The following is a 22,768-nucleotide window of genomic DNA, read 5'->3' as shown; positions in this document are numbered from 1 at the left end:
GTTACGTTATTCCAAGCGTATCATTACCGGCTTTGTCTCTACACTGCTCTTATTCCTATCTGGAGTTTCCATTGTTTGATATATCTTGGCTAGTAATGCTTTGATGAATGATAAATTTGAAAATGTTCATTGGGGATCTGTGTGCACGTTTACATAAAATTTCAATGAAATTTGTAATGGCCAAGCAGGAAAATTTTCCAAAATTAGTTGATTTGACATGGAATGACCTGATTACTAAATGAAGCTGTGATAGAAATTCTTAGTCCCTCTAGAACAATAACTATTTCCTCCATTAATCTTAACTTCCTAGAGAGCCCCACTGAGGAGGAATACTTAAGAATCAGTTGAATAAGGAGTTGTTAAGTTAAAATGACTTCTGCCATCCCTCTAATATGCCTAACCTAAGAACACATAACTTCTCTGCTTGGTAATGCTGCAGTGAATCACGCTGTTAGAATATCTAGCACCCCTGCAGAAAGATATATCTGTTCACCGTGTTACCAAAAATAACGAACGTCACCAACTTGGACCCAAAATTTGGGAAGCCAAGCTCTGCCTGTTACAAGCCAGGACAAAGTGAGGAATGAGAGAGAAGTAACACCTCTTTAAAAAAAACCTTGGTCCAGCGGGCCCACCTAGTAGTACCATGTGATGGCCCCTACCAGGGGCGACAGGTGAAGATGGTCAATGGTTCTGAAGGCAAAGGAGGACAAAGTCCCAGCTGTGGACAAAGCGGAGCATCTGTACCTCAGTGAGGCAGCTGCAAAAAGGCACCTGTTCTCCAGAGGAGCTGCTTGTCCCTGCTACTTGGCAGCAAGTATAAAATGCCTCCAGCATAACATCAAATGAGCATGTCTGCTTGAATATTGGGTTTGAATGCTAGGGCATACCCTACAAGCGACACGCATTCCCGTCACCTGGGAAACATGAGAAATGGATAAGAGCTGGGTGATCCGGGCTAAAGAAGTCAGTTCATCTGCAAATTGCTACTGTCAACATTGGCACCATGTCTGGAAGAAGCCAGGCATTAGCTGAAACCTTGAAAAACCGGCATATTAAAGAAATGGAAATAAGCCAAAGTCCTGGAGATCGGTGATGGATTCAAACTGAACCATAACAGCACAAACAGCATTCATAATGGCGTAGGCATTGTGACTAGCAATAAGTATCAGGACAGAGTCACAGATGTATACAGAATCTCCGACTGACTCACGAGTGTAAAATTCGCATCTGGCACATCTACAGTTCGAACTGTGTCCTGCTAGGTGCCTCAAGCCGGATGCTCTTATGAAGAGAAGGATGAATTTTTGACAGCATTAGATACACATCTACAAAATACTGAGCCTGAACAGTATCTGATAATGATATGATCAATGTCATGGTGGAAATCGATATGGCACTGTCAATGAGGCTGGGATACTGATTCTGGATTTTGCCCGAGCACATGAGCTTGTGGTGTCCAACACATTCTTCAAGAAGGGGCATGCACAAGTGGTGGGCGCGACATTCAAATTGATTATCTACTTACAAGAAGGACACAACCTGAAGCTGGTAACTGACATAAAAGTCATCTCCTTAGAATAAATTGCTTCCAGCATTGGTCTCTCTTGATGGACCTCAAGTTGAATATCCACAACCGAACTTGACCCCAAATCATTAGGGTGCAGGGAGTCAAATGGTGGCATATGTCAGAATGCGTAGCTCAGCTCACCACTGCTCTTAAGGCCATTGATATGGTTACAGACCAGCCAGTATTAAGCATATGGGACAGCATTACTAGCCAAGCCCACTGTGCAGTGAACAACATTCTTGGCAGGATGAAACCAGGCAAACGAGCAATCAATAACGAAATCTGGTGGTGAAATGAAAATGTTCAAACAGCTGTGAGGGAGAAGAAGAAGGTTTTCTAAGTATGGTTCCAGTCTCACACAAATGAAAATCTGCTACATTCCAAGAAACAAAAATTGACTGCTGAGAGAGCAATTGTGGCAGCCACATTATTTTACTATCATGTGTATGATGACCTGGATGTACCAGAAGAAGTAAATAAAATTTATCAACTCACCAAAGCACACCATCGAGCCACCCAGGACATTGGTCATGTCAAACATAAAGAACAAAGACCATCTACTCCTTCGAGACCCTCTCAGCATTCTCCACAGTTAAAGTGACTACTTGTCAAAAAATTTTTGCTATCCTCCAATACTAAATGCTGATATGGATGCTGGACCTGTGCTACCAATTAGGAGGTCAAGCAATCAGTCAAAAAGATGAAGAATGGGGAAGCTACTGGCCCCGATGAATCCCAGCTAATGTATGGAAGATCCTTGGCCACAAAGGTGCCACAATTCTTACTACCCTCTTCAACAGAATCACTGGTGAGGATATAGTCCCAGGACAACTAGTGTCACACTGACAATCTGGTAGCAAAAAGGTGATGTGACAGAATGCTCACAGTATTGACTAATTCAACTGCTTTGTCACATGATGAAGATCTTTGAGTGTGTTATAGATTCTAGGCTCAGTCACCCCAAATCAATGGAGGTTTATCAAAGGAAGTGGAACCACATATGCCATTCATACCGCTTGGTTACTTATTGAGACACAATTTGAGAAGAACAAGAATACTCACATGTAATTCCTAAGTCTGGGAAAGGTCTTCAACCATGTCCCACATCAGCTTTTTTGGCATGCATTACGATCTCTCAACGTCCCTGAAGCCTATGTCCAATGGGTCGAACTGCTTTATCAAAATGTCTCCAGCAATGTCCGATATATGCAGTGGGAACATCATCCCCTTTCACTATCCATGTCAGAGTACATCAAGGTTCAGCACTGTCACCTTTAGTTTTTACCCTCTGTACATACATTGTGACACACGATCTACAGTACCCCACCCTTGGCCACTTCTATATGTTGATGATGTTTTACTGGCAAGCAAACACCATTAAGATCTCCAGGAAAAGACGCAGCAATGGAATCAATGACTTGGCAAATTTGGCCTCCGTCTGAATATACAGAAGACAGAATGCATGGAGTGTGGTATTCAGACCAATGAGATCATCATAGTCAGTGGAGAGGACCTGAAGAAAGTGGAGCAATTTATTTGACAATGCAACAAAGGTCAACGTTCAACAGCAACTTGGGAGTTGCACTCATCTCAGACGAACTATGGAAAAGCAGGTTAAGGTGGTACACGGACACTTCATGCGCAGTAAAGCAGACTTGGTGGCAAGAGCAACTACACACCAGGACATAAATGGCAGACAGCCTAGTGGTAGACCCGAGACACGGATAGACTGTATCAAGAGGAATATGGAGTTCCTCAGTGCCAACTATAAAGATGCCGTTGACAGACCCAAATGGACCTTGTTAGCGCAGGATAAACACTATGAAGAAGAATTACCAAAAATAGCTGTGAAGTCTGTTTTTTTCCGTCCTCCCCCCTAGCATACACACATTACAAAGTATTTAAAATACTTACTGAATAATGTCAGGCAATTCAGGAGCTCTACAAATATACTTGTGTCCATATCGGTACTTATCTTCAAATATCACAAATTCAACAGAAGCAGCATCTTTGGGCCGTGTTTGTTCAAGACTTTTGTAGAGCTGAAATAAATTTAAAACAAAGTGTTATTATTGCTATCTGCTTTCTGCAATGTATTTTTTTCAGAAGTGATTCATTCTAGTTTAGGTTGGTCCAGCAGTTATTGAGAAATGACCACAGTATTTCACAGTAATAGCATAATTCATTAGTCACAATTCTTTACAAACTATTTTAATTATGAAAGTGTAAAAAAGATGCAATAGGTGAAAAATAAACCTACAACTAAATAGCAAATGAAACTATAAGGTTCCAGAAATCTTTTCAAGTCTCAAACATCTATAATGCATACGTGTAAATCGGGGAAAACCAAGTGATAAGAGGCATGAACAGGAATCTGGACTGAGAAAGGAGGTATGAAAGGGTAGTCCAAGCATTTGTGCAAAGCCACTGTGCCAGGGTAGTGTAGTGCTTAGCGCATTTGCCTAGTGAGCAGGAGACATGGGTTCAAATCCTGGCCTTGGTGCAAATTTTCATTTGTCACTTCAGTCTGCAAATATAGTACAACTAAACACTTCTTTCCCATCAAGGACAAAACAAACTTACAATTATAAAAAGAGGTTACCTTCAGTCTCACTGCATTATCTGTATTACTACACTAGCTATATAACCAAGGAATATTCACTTGCCTTAGAAATTAGTTACTTATGAAATTATATAATTTAGCAATATATATATAGATTTTTGTGAAGAAAGTTTAATATACTATTCACAACAAAGTAATCAGTGATGGACCACAAACTCTGCAGGTCAGGTGGTTATGTCCTTATTGAAGGAATCCCTCTAGTGTTGCCTTAAGCGATTTATTGTAAAACCATATAAATGCTAAAACAAGAAAAGCCAAAATGGGAGAGTATATGTACAACTTACAATAACTAACTTAGTTTTATGCTGTTCCTGGATTGGGCGATGAAGAGCATAGTCATGTTACGTTTCACATCTTCATGAAATTGTATTGGATTTGAAGCATGTTTCTTTTAAAAGTTTTCAAGAAGCATTTACTGCTAACTTAGTAATTCTGGTTTGGCTGCATCCTTTACCATAGAATAAAGTTATACATAGGATTTCTACCAAGCAACACAAAAATATGTACAGTCATGAAGTGCACACAGGAACCAATTCCATTTAATATGATGATAAAATAATTTAAGTAGGATAGAATACCGAAAGTGCAGAGAAAGTCGAGGAAAAGAAGCCATCAATGATTCAAGAAATATTTGAGCTTTAGTTAGGAATTAAAATAAGGCAAAGCTCCAACAGGCCGAATCAGAATGGATGAAAAAGAGGATATTGAGAAAGATATGATTATATGAAATATCCACACAACATATAGGGATATTAAACATAAATTCAGAAAAGTAAAAATAACAAGCAGACTGACATAAGCAAATAAAGCTCTCTACATTAATATAACAATACTGGTTTCAGATATTCATACATAAATGAGGAAAAAGTTTCTAAAATTGTACATCTGGAGCATAGCATAATATGGAAGTGAAATGTGGACCATTGGAAATCAGGAGAAGAATAAACTGTAGGCATTTGAAATGTGATGGTACAGAAATAATGTAAAAAATTAAGTGGACAATTATAAATAAGCACAAAATGAAAAATTACTAGTAAAAATATCTTAGGAAATAAAACTATGAAAAATAGTTAGTAGAAGAATGGACAGGTTAATGGGATGTATTCTATAGCACACAATAATAGTTTGGTGCTGGGAGGAGGAGTAAAAGTGGAAAACGCAATATGTAGACAAGGATTAGAAATGGAAAAAAATGGAGGATATTGGTTTTATTGTTTTGCCTTTTCTGAACTGGGTTAATTGCTGCTACTTATTTATTATTTAATTTTTTGAAACTTCTGCTTCTGTTAAGGCAAGGGCTATGTCTGTAAGTTTCCGCCAGTACAGGCAACTTAAAATGAAATGAGAATTTTGATGCAATCGTCTGATGCTTCCAACATATGGCTACTTATGCATTTCTATTAGTTTATGCAGTGTGAAATAACTTATACTACCATTGCACCAATACTGGAAAATCCAGGATGGAATATTGGCAATATTATGAAAGGACAGTTGCTACTCACCATATAGCAGAGATACTGGGTCGCAGATAGGCACAACAAAAACACTGTCAAATGAAGCTTTCAGACAAACAGACCTTTGTCAGAAGTGTACACACACACACACACACACACACACACACACACACACACACACACACACACACACACACACACACCACACACACACGTCTGACCTTGACAGCGACAGAAAGTGGTCACTGTGTTGTGTGATTCTGATGAGGGCCTGTTTGGCTGAAAGCTTTGTTTGACAGTCTTTTTGTTGTGCTTGTATGTGACTTGGCATCTCCACTGTACGGTAAGTAGCAACTATCCATTCCATGATATTGTAATTGCAACAATAAAACTGTCACCATGTGATGCAACTATTCTGATACAACAATGTTTTAAATGTACACTGTCTGGAAAAAGAAGAAGAAGAATCACCCAGAAGGGGAGGAGGAAACAAAATGCACCAGCTGGACAGGTAGTCTGAACTAGTTGTATTTGAAAGGAAGTAATCTCAACACAGACGAGGTAGAAGAAATCAAGAAGTATTAATGCATTTCTGAACTATTTCATTATTAGACCTACAATTACATCAAAACTTTTAGACTGCAACGTGGTTTTCATGCACTATTCATATTTTCTGCAGGAAAACCAATCTCCATATGGTACAAAAAAGGGAAAAAAAACTGAGATTAAGTAGTGATGAGCAGCTTGTGACATTTAAGTGTATGTCGCATTCTATTAATATGAGATGTTATGGAAAACCAATTCCATGGAAAATCTAAAGAAAGGTTTAACATCAACAAATGCTTCACTTTACTTTTTAAATAATATATGTTTGAATGACTGAGTGACAAGTAATACATTCCATTCGAAAATTTTTATCAGAACACGTAACTACTGCTATTGGCTAGAAACAAGGTAAATTACAAATAAGACAATATTATGATTAAGGCACATTTTCTGATTCCTAGTATACATTATTGTAATTAACATATGACATACGTACTAACCCTTTGGCCCAGAATGAAGGGAACAACGACATCATCCTGGGCATGCAGAATGAGAATAGGGCAATGAACATTCACCAAGTGCTTATCCGAAGCAAACAACAGATCGTTTTGCTCTATTGGATCAATGAAAAAGAAATCAAACCATGGTAACTGGTTGAAAAGCTGAAACAGAGATTCTTATTTAAGCAAAATATATGGAAGGGCTTCAAATATGAAACTGTAATTAATAATTGATGTAAATCTGTAATTTTACCCTTGCAAATGGATGTTCCTTTATTTCATCTCTCAAATTATTGAAAGGAGATTCCAGGATAAGTCCAGATGGACTCTTTCCTTCTTGTGCCAACAGATCTAACACATGTGATGATACTCTAAAACAAAAATGAGAGACATTTCTTACAAATACGCACTGGCATCTTACCATTACAGCCTATGATTAAGGCGTAATAGCATTTCTTTTTAAAGTTATAGTTTCATAATAAAAATAACATATTATGAAGTAGTTACCCTGTTCCTAAAGAATGACCCCACACAAACAATGGAGATCCTTTGGCATGCTCCTCCACCCATCTGTACATAAATTTTCCATCGGACACAACACCTGTCTCCGATGGTGACACAGGACTTGAATCAGCATAACCTGTGTATCACAATACATATGACGGTAAACAACATCTGAATGACACAGAATATGACACAAAAGTATGTTGTGATGAAATAGGAAGGATCATTCCAAATAATTCACATCAAGGCTACCATTCTTTTTTCATTTAGAGAGAACTTCATGTCACTGACAGAGTGCTGCGTATTACAATATAACACTCCAGCTGAGATAATGTTAACTCACTTTATAGAAAATAGCGCAATGTAGTCCCATAAATTCAAGTGATGTTTGCTGTTGTAAAAGAATTCATCTGATAACACACTTGCTGGCTTCAAAGATACGGAGAGTCTGAAGGGGAATAACAACATATACGTAAGGTCATGAATTTTATGTGCTCAATTTACAACTATTTTCAGTTGAAGTGTAAAAGCAAATTGTGGGTGTCGTGAAAACAATGCCTTGCACATTTAACCATCATATGGCTGAGAATTAGAGAGAGAGAGAGAGAGAGAGAGAGAGAGAGAGAGAGAGAGAGAGAGAGAGAGAGAATTGAGAATGCGCACATGGGACAAGAGGAGGAAGCATGGCAGAAGGAGGCAGTACGTGATCTGTTGTGTTGATGGCGTGGTCCTAGTCCTCAATATGGTTTGATATAGCTTTCAATGCACTTCTATCCTAGCCCCTTCATATTCAAACAACCACTGCAACTCACAACTGTTTGAACCAGCTTACTGCAGGCATCTCTCTGTCTCCCTCAACAAGTTTTACCCCTACACTTCCCTCCAATACTAAAGTGACAATTCCTTGAAGTCTCAGATTGTATCCTGACCTCCTTTTAGTAACATTATGCCACAAATTTCTTTTCTACCAAATTATATTCAGTATCTCCCCATTAGTTATGATATCTAACAATCTATTCTTGAACATTATTTTATGAAAAGGATAGATCGCTACTCCCTCTCCGCATGAACCATGGACCTTGCCGTTGATGGGGAGGCTTGCGTGCCTCAGCAATACAGGTTGCCGTACCGTAAGTGCAACCACAATGGGGGTATATGTTGAGAGGCCAGACAAGCATGTGGTTCCTGAAGAAGGGCAGCAGTCTTTTCAGTAGTTACAAGGGCAACAGTCTGGATGACTGACTGATCTGGCCTTATAACACTGACCAAAACGACCTTGCCGTGTTGGTACTGTGAACGGCTGAAAGCAAGGGAAAACTACAGCTATAATTTTTCCCGAGGGCTTGCAGCTTTACTGTATGGTTAAATGACGATGACATCCACTTGGAGAAAATATTCTGGAGGTAAAATAGCTCCCCATTCGGATCTCCAGGCAGGGACTACTCAGGAGGACATTATAATCAGGAGAAAGAAAAGTGGTGTTCTACGGATTGGAGTGTTGAATGACAGATCCCTTAATCAGGCAGGTATGTTAGAAAATTTAAAAAGGGAAATGGATAGGTTGATGTTAAATATAGTGGAATTAGTGAAGTTCGGTGGTAGGAGGAGCAAGACTTCTGGTCAGGTGAATACAGGGTTATAAATACAAAATTAAATAGGGGTAATGCAGGAGTAGGTTTAATAATGAATAAAAAAAATAGGAGTATGGGTGAGCTACTACAAACAGCAAATATGCATTATTGTGGCCAAGAGAGACACGAAGCCCACACCTACCACAGTAGTACAAATTTATATGCCAACTAGCTCTGCAGATGACGAAGAGATTCATGAAATGTATTATGAGATAAGAGAAAAAAAAAATATTGAGATAGTGAAGGGAGACGAAAATTTAATAGTAATGGGTGACTGGAATTCAATAGTAGGAAAAGGAAGACAAGGAAACTTAGTAGGTGAATATGGAATGGGGGTAAGAAATGAAAGAGGAAGCTGCCTGGTAGAATTTTGCACAGAGCATAACTTTATTATAGCTAACACTTGGTTCAAGAATCATAAAAAAAGGTTGTATACATGGAAGAATCCTGGAGATACTAGAAGGTATCAGACAGATTAAATAATGGGAAGACGGATATTTAGGAACCAGGTTTTAAATTGTATGACATTTCCAGGGGCAGATGTGGACTCTGACCACAATCTATTGGTTATGAACTGTAAATTAAAACTGCAGAAACTGCAAAACGGTGGGAATTTAGGGAGATGGGACCTGGATAAACTGACTAAACCAGAGGTTGTACAGAGTTTCAGGGAGAGCATAAGGGAACAATTGACAAGAATGGGGGAAAGAAATACAGTAGAAGAATAATGTGTAGCTTTGAAAGATGAAATAGTTAAGGCAGCAGAGGATCAAGTAGGTAAAAAGATGAGGGCTAGTAGAAATCCTTGGGTAACAGAAGATATATTGAATTTAATTGATGAAAGGAGAAGATATAAAAATGCAGTAAATGAAGCAGGCAGAAAGGAATACAAATGTCTCGAAAATGAGATTGACAGGAAGTGCAAAACGGCTAAGCAGGCATGGCTAGAGGACAAATGTAAGGATGTAGAAGCTTATCTCACTAGGGGTAAGATAGATACTGCCTACAGGAAAATTAAAGAGGCCTTTGGAGAAGAGAGAACCACTTCTATGAATATCAAGAGCTCAGATGGAAACCCAGTTCTAAACAAAGAAAGGGACAACAGAAAGGTGGAGGGAGTATATAGAGGGCCTATATAAGCTTGATGTACTTCAGGACAATATTATGTAAATGGAAGAGGATGTAGATGAAGATGAAATGGGAGATTTGATACTGCGAGGAGAGTTTGACAGAGCACTGACCTAAGTCAACACTAGGCCTTGGCAGTAGACAACATCCCATTAAAATTACTGATAGCCTTGAGAGAGTCAGCCCTGACAAAACTCTACCATCTGGTGATCAAGATGTACGAGACAGGTGAAACACACTCAGACTTCAAGAAGAATATAATAATTCCAATACCAAAGAAAGCAGGTGTTGGTATATATGAAAATTACCAAACTACCAGTTTAATAAGTCATGGCTGCAAAATATTAACATGAATGCTTAACAGACAAACGGAAGAACTGGTAAAGCCCAACTTCGGAGAAGATCACTTTGGATTCCGTAGAAATGTTGGAACACGAGGCAATACTGATCCTATTACTTATCTTAGAAGATAGATTAAGGAAAGGCAAACCTTTGTTTCTAGCAGTTGTACACTTACAGAAAGCTTTTGGCAATGTTGACTGGAAGGGAGATGGAGAGCAAAAAAGAGAGGACCAGAGAATGTGGAACGACTTGTGGGTGCGCAGCAGACAGCAACATACAATGAGGGTAAGGGGAGGCAATTTGCGAGGAGGTAATAGGAATTGGGGAGTGCAAATAGTTGGGTGGAAGGTGTGGGGGTAGTACACTACTGTATTTTGAGGCCAGGATGGCTTTGAGAGTGCAGAATGTGTTTTAAGGATAGCTCCCATCTGCACAGTTCAGGAAAGCTGGTGGTGGAAGGGAGGATCCAGATAGTGTGTGTTTTGAAGCGGCCATTGAAATCAAGCTTGTTCTGTTCAATTGCATGTTGTGTCACAAGGTGGTCCACTTCACTTTTGGCCAGTTTGGCAGTGGCCATTCTTCCTGGTGGACAGATGGTTGGTATCAAGCCAATATAAGAAGCTGAGCACTGACTGGAGAGAGTTAGTATATAACATGGTTGCTTTCACAGGTGGCCTGGACTTTGATGGGGTAGGATAAGCCCATGACAAGACTGGATTAGAAGGTGCTGCTTGGGTGGATTGGGCAGGCCTTGCACCTGGCTGTTCCACAGGGATACGATCCCTGTGGCAAGGGGTTGGGATTGAGAGTGGCACTGGCATGGACTAGGATGTTGTGGAGGTTGTGTGGGAACAAAATACCACTTTAGGAAGGGAGGGAAGGATCTTGGGTAGGAAGCCTTAATTTCAAGGCACAATTGTAGATAATCAAAGCCTTGCTAAAGGATGAGGTTCAGTAGCCCCAGAACAAAGTGATATTGGGTGATGAAGGGAATGCTGCTTTGTAGCTGGTTTTTAGGGGTGGTCTATGGGGATATGGCAACAAAACTTTTTTGCGGACTACGTCTGAGGGACAGTGCCTGCCCGTGAACGTCTTTGGGAGACTTCAGCATACTGGGCAAAGGAGCTCCTGTCTCTGCAGATATGTCACCCCTGGGTGGTCAGTATGTATGGAATGCATTTTTTTGGTGAGGAAGGGATAGCACATATCGAAATGCAGGTACTGTTGGTGGTTGGTGGATTTAACATGGACAGAGGTGTGTATGGAGCCATCAGAAGCATGTGGATGTCCAGGAAGGTGGCAATGGGTGACGAGGTCCAAGTGAAGTAGATGGAAGAGGTGGTGTTGAGCTCGTGTGGGAATGAGGATCGGGCATCTTGGCCCTGAGTCCAGATAATGATGAGATGGTCAACAAATTTGAAACAGAGCAGGAATTTGGGAGGCTAAGAAGGTCTCCTTTACGCATCCTGGAAACAGGTTGGCTCAGAAGGGTGCCATGTGGGTGGCTATAGCCCTGCTGCAGATTTGTTTGTGTACCTCCCCTTCAAATGGAATGTAAGTTGTGTGTTAGCATATAGTTGGTGTAAGAGGAATGAGATAGTGGATCTGAAGTCTGAATTACATTGGGAGAGGTAGTGTTCAATAATGGCAAGACCATGTTCATGAAAAATGTCAGTGTCTAGGAAAACGGCGACGACAATTACGATTACAGATCCAGGAAGTGAATGTGTGGCGATTGTGGTGAGTCGGTGAAGGTATCTTTGATGTGAGAGGCTAGATTTTGGACAAGAAGTTGGAAGTGTTGGTCAATGAGGGCTGAAATTCTTTCAGGGAGTGATCCTCGTCACCCTCCAGGAATGCCTTACCTTCAACTTGGTCTCACCATCCTTCCCCAGGTCCCTTCCTAAGAACATCAGCCTTCAGAAAAAGACAGGACAACCATACACAGCCTCAAAACAGATCCTGACCTAATCAACTTACCTGCAAAATAAGGTTCCACCACTGTCGTCATAAATTGTGGTTACTACCTGGCAGAAGGCCTCCGCCAACTGAGACTTCACCATTTAGAACCTCTGCCATTGTGATCCCATCCTAGAAGCCCAATATAACCTCTAATACCTACTTAAAACCTTAGGTCCTTCCCAGAACCTCTCCCCTGAATCCATTTTACTCTCCTCACCCCTATGACACACAGCACACCCACCGTCTACATGCTCTCTAAAAACCACAGACCCAACAGTTCTGGATGTCCCATTGTAGCTGGTTATTGTGCTCCTAATGACTACCAACCAGCTGTCCACCAGGATGGATGGCCACCACAAAACTATGACCAACAGCAAAGTGGATCACCCTGTGGCACAACATTTAGCTGAGTGTAACATGCTTGATTCCAGTAGCTGCTTCACAACCCAGCTGGATCCTCTACTCCATCACCAGCTTTTTTGAACTGTGCACATGGAAGTTATCCTTACAAGACATTCTCCACTCCCAAAATCACCCCAGCCTCCCCCTACAGTAACCTACTGTCCCCACACCCTTGACCCAACTGTTTCCACCTCCTCTATCCTGCCACCTCCTCATAATTTGCCTTACATCACCCTCATTGTGTGCTGCTCTCTGCTTGTGCACTCAGCAGTCTTTTTCCCTTCTCTGCTCCTTCCTTTTCCACTCTTCATTTTGATCCTTCTCCCTCCTCCACAGCCTCCTGACAGTGCTCTTGGCAGCCCTTTCTTGTCACCTCTCATCACTGCAAACTCTGCCAGGGAGGGCCGATTCCTCTTCCCCTGCCTGTACCCTGCTATCCCCTCCATTTCCCTCCCTACCCCACTTGAAAGTGTTGCACTTATTCGTGTAAGTTTCATACAAAATTTGTGTTCAGCATTGTTCCTATACTGTTCAGCAATGCTTATATTACAGCAAGTTAATAACTATGTCACCTGAAGCAGGTGTGGTGTGCAACAGACAACATTTCTCTCTACCCATCTCTCTCTCTCTCTCTCTCTCTCTCTCTCTCTCTCTCTCTCTCTCTCTCTCTCTCTCAAGTTTCTGAAATGAATTTCCACCCTGCAGTGGAGCGTGCATTGATTTGAACTTCCTAGAAGATTAAAATTGTATGCTGGACCAAGACTCAAATCCAAGTCCTTTGCCTTTTGTAGGCAATTGCATCACCATCTGAGTTATCCAAGCAGGATTCACAAATCGCCCTCACATCTTTATTTTACCAGTATCTCTCGTCCTACCATCCAAATTTCAGCCTGGAAGCAATCCTCTATGCAAGGCTGTTCCATCAAGAGTGCCTGCCAGCAGGCAACTGGGCACCCACAGGCACAAGAGGGCAGGGGCAGGCGAACGGCTAACACACAAGAAGTCATGCAGCCAGGATGCAGCTGCCAATGGGCAGGTGAGGGATGTCTGCGAATGCCTGCACCGTATGGGGCAACACTGGAACATATCCTAGGCTATGATTAAGCCATTCCCCTGCATTATCATAACTTCTAGGAGTGGTAGTCCCATAAGGTGTGCAGCAGAACTTTTGCTAAGGTTGGAGAGGCTGATGGAAGCAAAGCTATGAGGGCGAGTCATGCTTGACAAGCTCAGTCGGCAGAGTACTATCCAGCGAAAAGCAAAGTTCAGGTTTGTATCCCAGTCCAGCACACAGTGTTCATCTGGTAGGAAGTTTAAGCTTTTACATTGTTTTTGAATGAACTACTTAATCCATCTCATTGCGGGAACAAACAATTGAAACATGGAACCTGGGCCACTGCTGAACTTTGCATTATTTCACACACCCACTGTTTCAGAGTAGAGAAAACACAAACTGCGCCAAGAAAAAAATCCTAAAACAGTACTTCAGGTAATGGCCAAACTATAAAAAAAAGTTAATTTCCAGTGATTCTAATAAGCCACTGCAAGGGAAGAATTAATTGTATAAACTATTTAAATAAATAAATGGTGTAATTGTAAAATCTTTTGTTGCATTAACGTAAGTCATCAAGATCTGAAAATAAAATCTACTGAACAATACTTACTTCTGTAGTCAAAACTAATAACATGATAATTAAGGTTCCTCAGCATCTTGTACAGCTCAACGCGATGTGGACTTGCTCTAGACCCAGAATTTCCATGCATGTACAGTATGATTGGCTCACCACGTGTCAGTGACTTCTCAAAAAACTCGTCATCAGCAGTTTTTGATTCATTGATGAGAGATTTGGGTAATGTATGCCTGAAAAGAGACCAAACGTTCAATAAACTGCTGACAGTGACTTATTATTACCGCTAAGGAAATTGAATTTTGTCTGTTGCAACTTGTTATTACTAACATCACTATGTATGTAACTTGCCCATCTTCCTCCACAAAAGAAAGTTTATTTCAAGATGGTATGGAAAGAAAGGGAGCATTAGTGATGATCAGTCTTTGCATGACTGTATATGGTACCAATACATTCTAAAAAGTCATGCGTAAAAAAATAAATTTTTAAGGGGGGTCTTATTTCAGATTCCATTGATCACAGAGATAAGATGACAAGTGTTTTGTATAGCCCTTGGCCTAGCGACCATTTGTATTCCTATCAGAAGGAAGAATTGTAGCTATATTACAATATAGAGTAAAAATTTAAACATTATGCACTTTTTCCAGTCCAGGCAAACTGGTTGATTCCTTTGCATTAGTTGTGGTCTAGGGTGGACCTTAGGTGGCTTCTGAAAGCACCATTTCCTTATGGCCTGTTCCTGAAAACTCTCTGAGAAATCATGATTTTTGGACACCGAAAGTACTGACTGTGGGAATGACCACTTATATAATTTTTATTCACGGCGTATTGTTGAAATTTCTTTAGATGTTCTCATGGAACCTTGAAAAATCTTTTGGTATCATTATCCGGTGTTGAGAACCACAGGTTAAAAGTTAGAGTACAGCATGCACGTAAAATATGAATGTAATATCTGGTCCGAGTTTAAATGTAGTTTCAACTCACATAGTGAATACATGGCAAGTGTTTAGGGGCCATTGGAAGGGTTCTGATGTCACCACACTATGTTTTTAATCACTTTTTCCCCATCAATAAAACGTTGTCTCTGTATAATGGACAATTCACGTCTATAGAGGCTGTCTTGAACTGGAAATTATTTGATGATGTCACCTGGTGGTGTAAGCACTGTACAAAAAATTATTTTCTCATGCAAAATTCTTTTTACTTGCACATTAAACATGGCGCTTTTGGTAAACTGTAGGACAGCCTAAAAATGCAATGCATTTTTATGTACAGTAGTGTAAGAAGGACTTGTAATGGGTGGGAGATGATTCTGTGTTAATCTTATATTATGCATACTTACCTGTTGTTTGTATGTGTCAAAAGTATGTCAATGAATCTAAGTATATAAATAAACTGTCAAAACCTTATGGTCTACAGAATTCATTTTACAAGTATAAACAACTGTCCCTCCTGCAAGATGATGATGATGTTTTGGTTTGTGGGGCACTCAATTGCACAGTCATCAGTGCCCTTATACATTCCCAATCTGTACACAGGTGAATTTAGCCATTTTCATGAATGAAAACTGAATGATGATGACAACACAAACGACCCATACCCAGGCAGTGAAAATCCCCAACCCAGCTGGGAATTGAACATGGGACCTCTAGATCCAGAGGTAGCATAGGGAAAAGAAGCAAACCACCTGAAAAAGGCTCCTGTTGGAGCACAAAAAAGGCAAATACACTCTTCTTTGAAAAAATCTGACAAAAGTGGGAACCAGCTGCCGCAATCCTCAGTCAACAAAATTTTGACATGAGAACATATTTGTGCTTTTTTGTGCAGAAAGAGAGAAGCAGAGAGAGACTGATGATGGAAGAGAGAGGAAGTGGTGTGACTTGTTATATCTGTGTGTGTGTGTGTGTGTGTGTGTGTGTGTGTGTGTGTGTGTGTGTGTGAGAGAGAGAGAGAGAGAGAGAGAGAGAGAGAGAGAGAGAGAGAGAGAGAGAGAGAGAGAGAGTTGAAGCAGAGGAGAGAGGAGACAGTGGAAATGAAAAAGAAAGATGAGTAAAGACTGTACATAGGTTTGGAGGTCTGGACCCCTTTGCATACACAACCACTACCCCTTCTTCTGTCCTCTCACCCATTTTCAAACCACTCTCCCACATAATAATAATAATAATAATAATAATAATAATAATGTGCTGCATGAAGGATTCCTCGGAAAGTTAACAAAGCTCTCATTCTTTTGTATGCTTGTCAAAGAAATGCTTCTACAAACCTGGTGTTTCCACATCCCTTTGTATTCTTCTAATACCTCCACCTTCTGATGAAAAAAAACTATTAGAAGAAACTGTAAATTCATTTCATCCACAGCTAGTAAGTGCCTTTGTGATTATAAACTGTTTTCACTCATGTAGCCGACTTATGGGGGAAAAATGGTGCAAAAGAATGATTGGAAACTTTACAAGCTGACTATTTCTTTCACGTAAAGTCAGTGTGTGTATACAGTGTGATTCATGAAGATATGCAAATATTTTAATATGTTGTTATACGAGTAAAATTAAAGAAAAAAGTTCACATAAACATATGTCCACAAATGTTTAGTTACAAAGTTATGGTTAATAAAAGATTTTGTCTGAAATTTAACAACTTTGCTAACATGAAGCCATTGCAAAACTGTACGAGGTTAAAGTAAAGCACAATTTCCATTAATTTTGTTGTTACTGGTGTCGTGAATCTAATAAAACATTTCCCAGGCATGTATTTGCAGTAGTTTTCCAGAACATCCTGAGAAGCAAAGAAGTAATTTCGTGAAATTTTTAATTTATTAACTACATGGCCCAATTTGTTTTTTACATTCCAGACAATTGCACAAAGTTTTCAACAAAAGTTGTAGAGAATTTAAATTTGGAAAAATTATGGTAATAACGTTAACTGAAACTGTATGAATGTGTCAGATAATCTGCTTTTATTACTATCGTTGCACATGTGAATGCATGTTAAACTGGAAAAAAAAGCTCAGTGTTAAGGAAGTTTTACAGTGCACATACAATTTCACAATACATGAACAATAAATGTTCAAAAATGTCTCCACCAAGTTCAATGCATTTAGCTGCACGTGTATGAACAGATTTTGTTGCTTGTTTTTCAATTTCATAGGGTTGTTCTTAAATTCGTCTATTGCATTCATAATGCGAGCAGGTAATTCCTCACATGTATTGATTTTGTCCTCATTAACTGCATCTTTCACCCATCCCCATACAAGATCTGGGTGGCCACAGATGTGTAGCACCACAATCAATCCATTTTTGGGAAAAATGTTTATTTAAATGTGTAGTAACAGCATTGGTGAAATGTGGAGGCAGGCCACCATGTTGGAAATACATTTGCAATTGCGTAGCAAGTGGAACATCGGGCAAGTGGGCCATTTCTTCTTGAAGGAACTGTAAGTACTTCTCACCAGTTAGACGTTCTGGGAAAATGAATGGTCCAATGAAGCATGTGCTGATTAGACCACACCACACATTTATGCTAAATTGCTGCTGGAAATTGCATTGCACTGTTGCCTGTGGATTTTCTTCAAGACCATTTGCACTCACTATGTAAATTGTTATACCATCTTGAGAAACTGTGCCTCATCAGCAAATAAAATGTATTTGTGTAACTCCTGACTATTATTTAACCAGGTGCACAACTCTAAGCAAAGGGCAGGATCTCCCGGATGTAAATGATGCACTTTTTGCTTATGGTAAGGATACATATTATTGTACTTCAGTGTACATCATACCTTAGATTGTGAAATGCCTAATCGTTGAGAGATACGTCATGTACTGGTACTCGTACTACAATGAACAGCATCCATAATATCCTCATCATTGTCCTCATCACGAATCAAGCGCTCGTACTGATTATGAATGCTAGGTAGAAAACCTGACTCCCGTAACATTCAAAATACTCCACTAATGGTTCGTGCGTGCAGAATCCTCCGAGTTGGATAATGTACGCGATATTTGTTAACTGCGGTCATAGCATTACCATGACATTTGCCATAAATAAACACCATATCGACATATTCCTCTGTCGTAAATTTGAAAGGCATCCCTATTTCATGAATAATCTACAAATTACAACAGTTACTATATGGTTTCACTTAAATACACTGTTGTTGTTATATTCTTTCACTGAACAATACAGAAAACTAACTCATTTCAAGGTTATAAAACGACTGGAACAACTCACTAATGGTTGTAAATAATGTTTCTACATTCTTAATGGAAAGCAAACAAATTTACTTGTATATAATCCTTGCTTCTCTGGATGTTCTGGAAAACTACTGCAGATACACATCTGGGACATGTTTTATTAGATTCATCAGACCAATAACAAGAAAATCAATGGAAATCATGCTTTACTTTAACCTTGTACAGTTTTGCGATGACTTCATATTATCAAAGTTGCTAAATTTCAGGCAAAATCTTTCATTAGCCGTAACTTCATAACTAAACATTTGCAGACCTACATTTCTTTCATTTTATTTGTAGAATAACATTAAAATATTTGCAGATCTCCATGAATAACCCTGTATATGTTCTAGAAAAACCACTACTGTAATCAGCTGTACAAGTCTTCACACAAGAGTGGCAAAGACAATCTATACGGTGATAGCTGATGGTAGCCTCACGCCACAGATCATCCTGGGCGAGCTGGCTGCTATGCAACAAAACAACACCCAAAAGAAATTATATATTGATTGTTACATGATAATAGTAGCACCCCACATTTGTCTATATTTATGTTTCAGCTACGGTCTTGTGGAAAGAAGCAGTTAGCCACTATTGAGGAGCTGAAGAATACGCGAGTTTGAGTCGTAGATGATTGTTGTGTCACTGCACGTGGGTCGAGACACGTTTACAAGTGTCGAAATTGATACTTTGCTAGAATAATTTGGTATTGATTATCAAAGACAGTTGAAGGTTTTTCATGAATTTTGTTCAAAACGTTTCAGAAGCTTGTATTGATTGGATTTAGATTTTTAAATGCAAGTTAGATAATGCAAAACAATACTACAGCACAATTAGTAGAACAGTTTGGCTTGTTTTATTTGGAAGTAGTTCCTTGTAATTTTATTTTGTACTTGACCTGTGGTCAAGTGATCTTCGAGTAACAGGCTTGGTGTAGCATTGCTGGTGTGTGTGTTAGTTCAAAGATTAGTATTTGTGTATTGTAAGTATAACAATAGAGATTTTAATGTCCCTAATTGTGTCTGATGGGGACCAGTTTTGTTGCCTATGATGGTCCGTTGTACATGTCGAAAGACTGGGGTATTGTGTATAGTTTGGAAATTTTGGGATAAGCACACTCAAAGGTAGTTGAGCATTAGCTATTTGCACAGAGTTTTTTAATCAGCTGGAAAGTGGTAGTCGCATCACGAGGTTTTATTGTGTGTGTGTGTGTGTGTGTGTGTGTGTGTGTGTGTGTGTGTGTGTTTTTGTTGTTCATTATGTGGATTAGATTTGTGGTCACTTGCTAACATCAACATTTGACTATGTAGTAAAGATCTGAATCATTTTAAAGAGCTAAAAAAAATGGTTTGTTAAAATTAAAACAAAGTCCCCTTATTCTCATTTTATCCACTATTCCATATAAAGTGAAGGAGAATAATCCAATTTTGAACTTCAAAAAGCAGAAAAAGTGTTGAAAGTTTAGTGATCTGACTTATAACAAGTCGAGGAAGCATGTTTAAGTCACTGATATAATATAAATAAATGACGAGTCTTTCAAAAGAAAGCAGAGAAGTACTTTATCAAAATTTAACAACACAAATTTTGCTATTTACATAATTTCTTGAAAGGTAACATCGGAGTTACAGTAAAAAAATATTTTCGTTGACAATTATAAACCAATGTGCAAAGATTTATTTACAAAACAATTCTGATTTAGTAAAGAATGCTATATTTGAACTTTATTAGCAAAGGTATTGCTAATCAGAGAATGTAAATTACTGTTCTTTATTTCCATAGTATCAATACATCTTTGGCCTGAGATGTCAACTGTTTTATAAAAATTGTTAATTACAGAACTTTTATACATTTTGGAATGTGTACATGCTGCAATTAAGAACTGGGATTAATTAACTGAAATAATTTAATGCCAAGTGCAATGTTGTTATTACCTGAGAAACTAGTTAAAGATGTGTCAATCATGGTAGAGTATGACTGTCAAGTATAATTTTAATTGATGACAATTTGTTGATCTCTATAATTATTATTTATGAGCTTAACTCCAAAAGATCCATGGGATCATTGTAATATTACAGTGTTGGAAAGCTGTTTTAACAATGCGATCAGATACACGAGTGCTCATCATTTCCAAAAATGCTCATACAGTGTTTCAAAGACTCTGTTATCTTCTGAGAGGTTAGATCTATTGCACCTCTCCATGAATTATTAGCAATTTATGCATTTTTCCCTATATTTCCTCTTGTACTGGGTTGGGGTCACATCTGAATGTTTTATCAGGGCTAGAGACGTGGACACTCTTACGTGGCAATTCTGGCACAGCGCAACATGAAGACTGACCGTGAGAACAATGCAGCTCAAAGTATCTTAACTGAAGCGTTTTAAGTGACATGAACTGATCGAAACATAAATACATCCAGGCAGATTAAAACTGTGTGCAGGACCGAGACTCGAACTTGGAACCTTTGCCTTTCGTGGTCAATTGCTTACCATCTGAGCTATCCAATCATGACTCACGCCCCATCCTCACAACTTTACTTCCACCAGTACCTCGTCTCATAATACTGTGAGGATGGGACGTGAGTTGTGCTTGGATAGCTCAGATGGTGAGCACTTGCCTGCGAAGGGCAATGGTTCTGAGTTCGAGTCTCAGTCTGGCACACAGTTTTAATCTTCCATTAAGTTTCATATCAGTGCACACTCCGTTCCAGAGTGAAAATCTCATTTCGGATAAATACATCCAATTTGTCAAACATAACAAAGAACACTGAATAGTAAAAACATTGTTTGTTATAAGCCAAGACATATGTAAAGACAGTAATGAGTACCTAGTATTCAGTATTTTCTATCACTTTAGACATTTCTTTGTACAATATTATTTATATAGAAAGTAAGTTTTAGTTTTCAATTGGGCAAACACATGGCTTTTGTGACAAAAAATGTAGTATAAATCCCTCTACAATTTCCTATCCTCTGGTCCCATAATAAAAAAGTGCTTCCCCGGACCTTATACACATTATTCATATGGCCACGGTAACAGCTTCTACTCACTGCTGGCATGAGCAAGAACGGAAGTACACCCTTCCAGCAAATACTGTATGCAGATGTGATGGTACTTAGTGCGTGATAAAAAATTTTGTTTTTTTAAAAGTTTATAAGAGAAAGTATGTATTTATAGGAAAAACATAACTGCGATTTTATAAAATGAACAGTCTAATCATTGGAAATGTCAGAGAAACATGACCAGAAATGAGAAAGTGAATCTTTGCAGTCCTTTCTTGTTACTCTTTTTCAAAATGGTCTTCTGGCTTGTTCTACGGAATGTGAGAGCTGAGCAGAACTCTTGATATGTGTGTGAAAATGGGGCAGAGTTTTAAGAAAAACACATGCAAAATTTATACCACGAAGTACAAAAATACTTTTGTTTTAATTACTCATTATATATAATAAACCAAGCCCGTTTTAAGTAAAGAAGAAAACATCCAATTCACCTCCATTATGGCTGACACGGGAATAACTACTGAAAGGAATTGTGACATAACAGACCTCATAAGGATCACAAGGAACTAAAAGGTGAACAGTAGAGCACTAAAATATTTACAGACACTGGACAGTGTGATGGCGGCAATGAACAGATATACACGTTTTCTATAGATAGATGACTTTTCACAACTTCATGACACTACATAAAAATTAACATATCAATGCAGTGTTTTTATTTTTCTGGTCCAAAACTTTACGATGTTTTAATGGCCTTATTAAAATAATATCTGTCCAACTGAACAAAATAAACATTGTCTCAGCTCTCTCCTAATTATTTGATACAAATCATCCACTCAGCCATTTCCTCATATTTCAAAATGAAAAGTGCTAAGCAGCTACCTAAATCTGGTAGATGTATAGGATGTGGAAACTCTTCAAACTGACACTCATGTAGTTTTCACAGAACAATCTAAAACAGGGGCACCCAAAAATTCGGCTCATGCGCAGTGCCCTGGCGTGAGTGCCATAAAGCTCAACCCCACTGCACACTTCTCTTCTGCCATGCCATTATGTCCAAGTGGAAGGAGAGGTTAGAGGGGAAGCTAGAATTGTTTTACACTTGTGAGGAGTGTCGAATAAGTAATGCAACACTTTTTTTCTGAATACACATTGATTTTCTTCAGGATTCCAATATACCATATTATTCCCCCCTCTTTTGGCTACAAAAGGATAGAAGTCAGAAGGTGTGAGATTCACCATGACATTTTTTTTG

The 22,768-nt window shown here is 39.0% G+C and overlaps 1 protein-coding gene across 4 annotated transcripts in view; it reads right to left on the bottom strand.

The window, feature by feature from the left end:
• Positions 1-22,768, bottom strand: part of LOC126334816 (lysophosphatidylserine lipase ABHD12) — a 96,194-nt gene that overhangs the window by 23,026 nt on the left and 50,400 nt on the right. For all 4 annotated transcript variants that reach the window (XM_049997457.1, XM_049997458.1, XM_049997459.1 and 1 more), the window contains exons 5-9: positions 14,327-14,523; positions 7,201-7,333; positions 6,947-7,064; positions 6,694-6,855; positions 3,485-3,612 (exon numbers count right to left, since the gene is read on the bottom strand). In XM_049997457.1, the coding sequence (XP_049853414.1) occupies positions 3,485-3,612; positions 6,694-6,855; positions 6,947-7,064; positions 7,201-7,333; positions 14,327-14,523 (738 nt within the window). The remainder of the gene's footprint in view (positions 1-3,484; positions 3,613-6,693; positions 6,856-6,946; positions 7,065-7,200; positions 7,334-14,326; positions 14,524-22,768) is intronic.

Source organism: Schistocerca gregaria, chromosome 2 (genome assembly GCF_023897955.1).
Source record: "Schistocerca gregaria isolate iqSchGreg1 chromosome 2, iqSchGreg1.2, whole genome shotgun sequence".
NCBI lineage: Eukaryota > Metazoa > Arthropoda > Insecta > Orthoptera > Acrididae > Schistocerca > Schistocerca gregaria.
The sequence above is the reverse complement of the archived record's forward strand: the minus strand, read 5'-3'. Positions and strand labels throughout refer to the sequence as shown.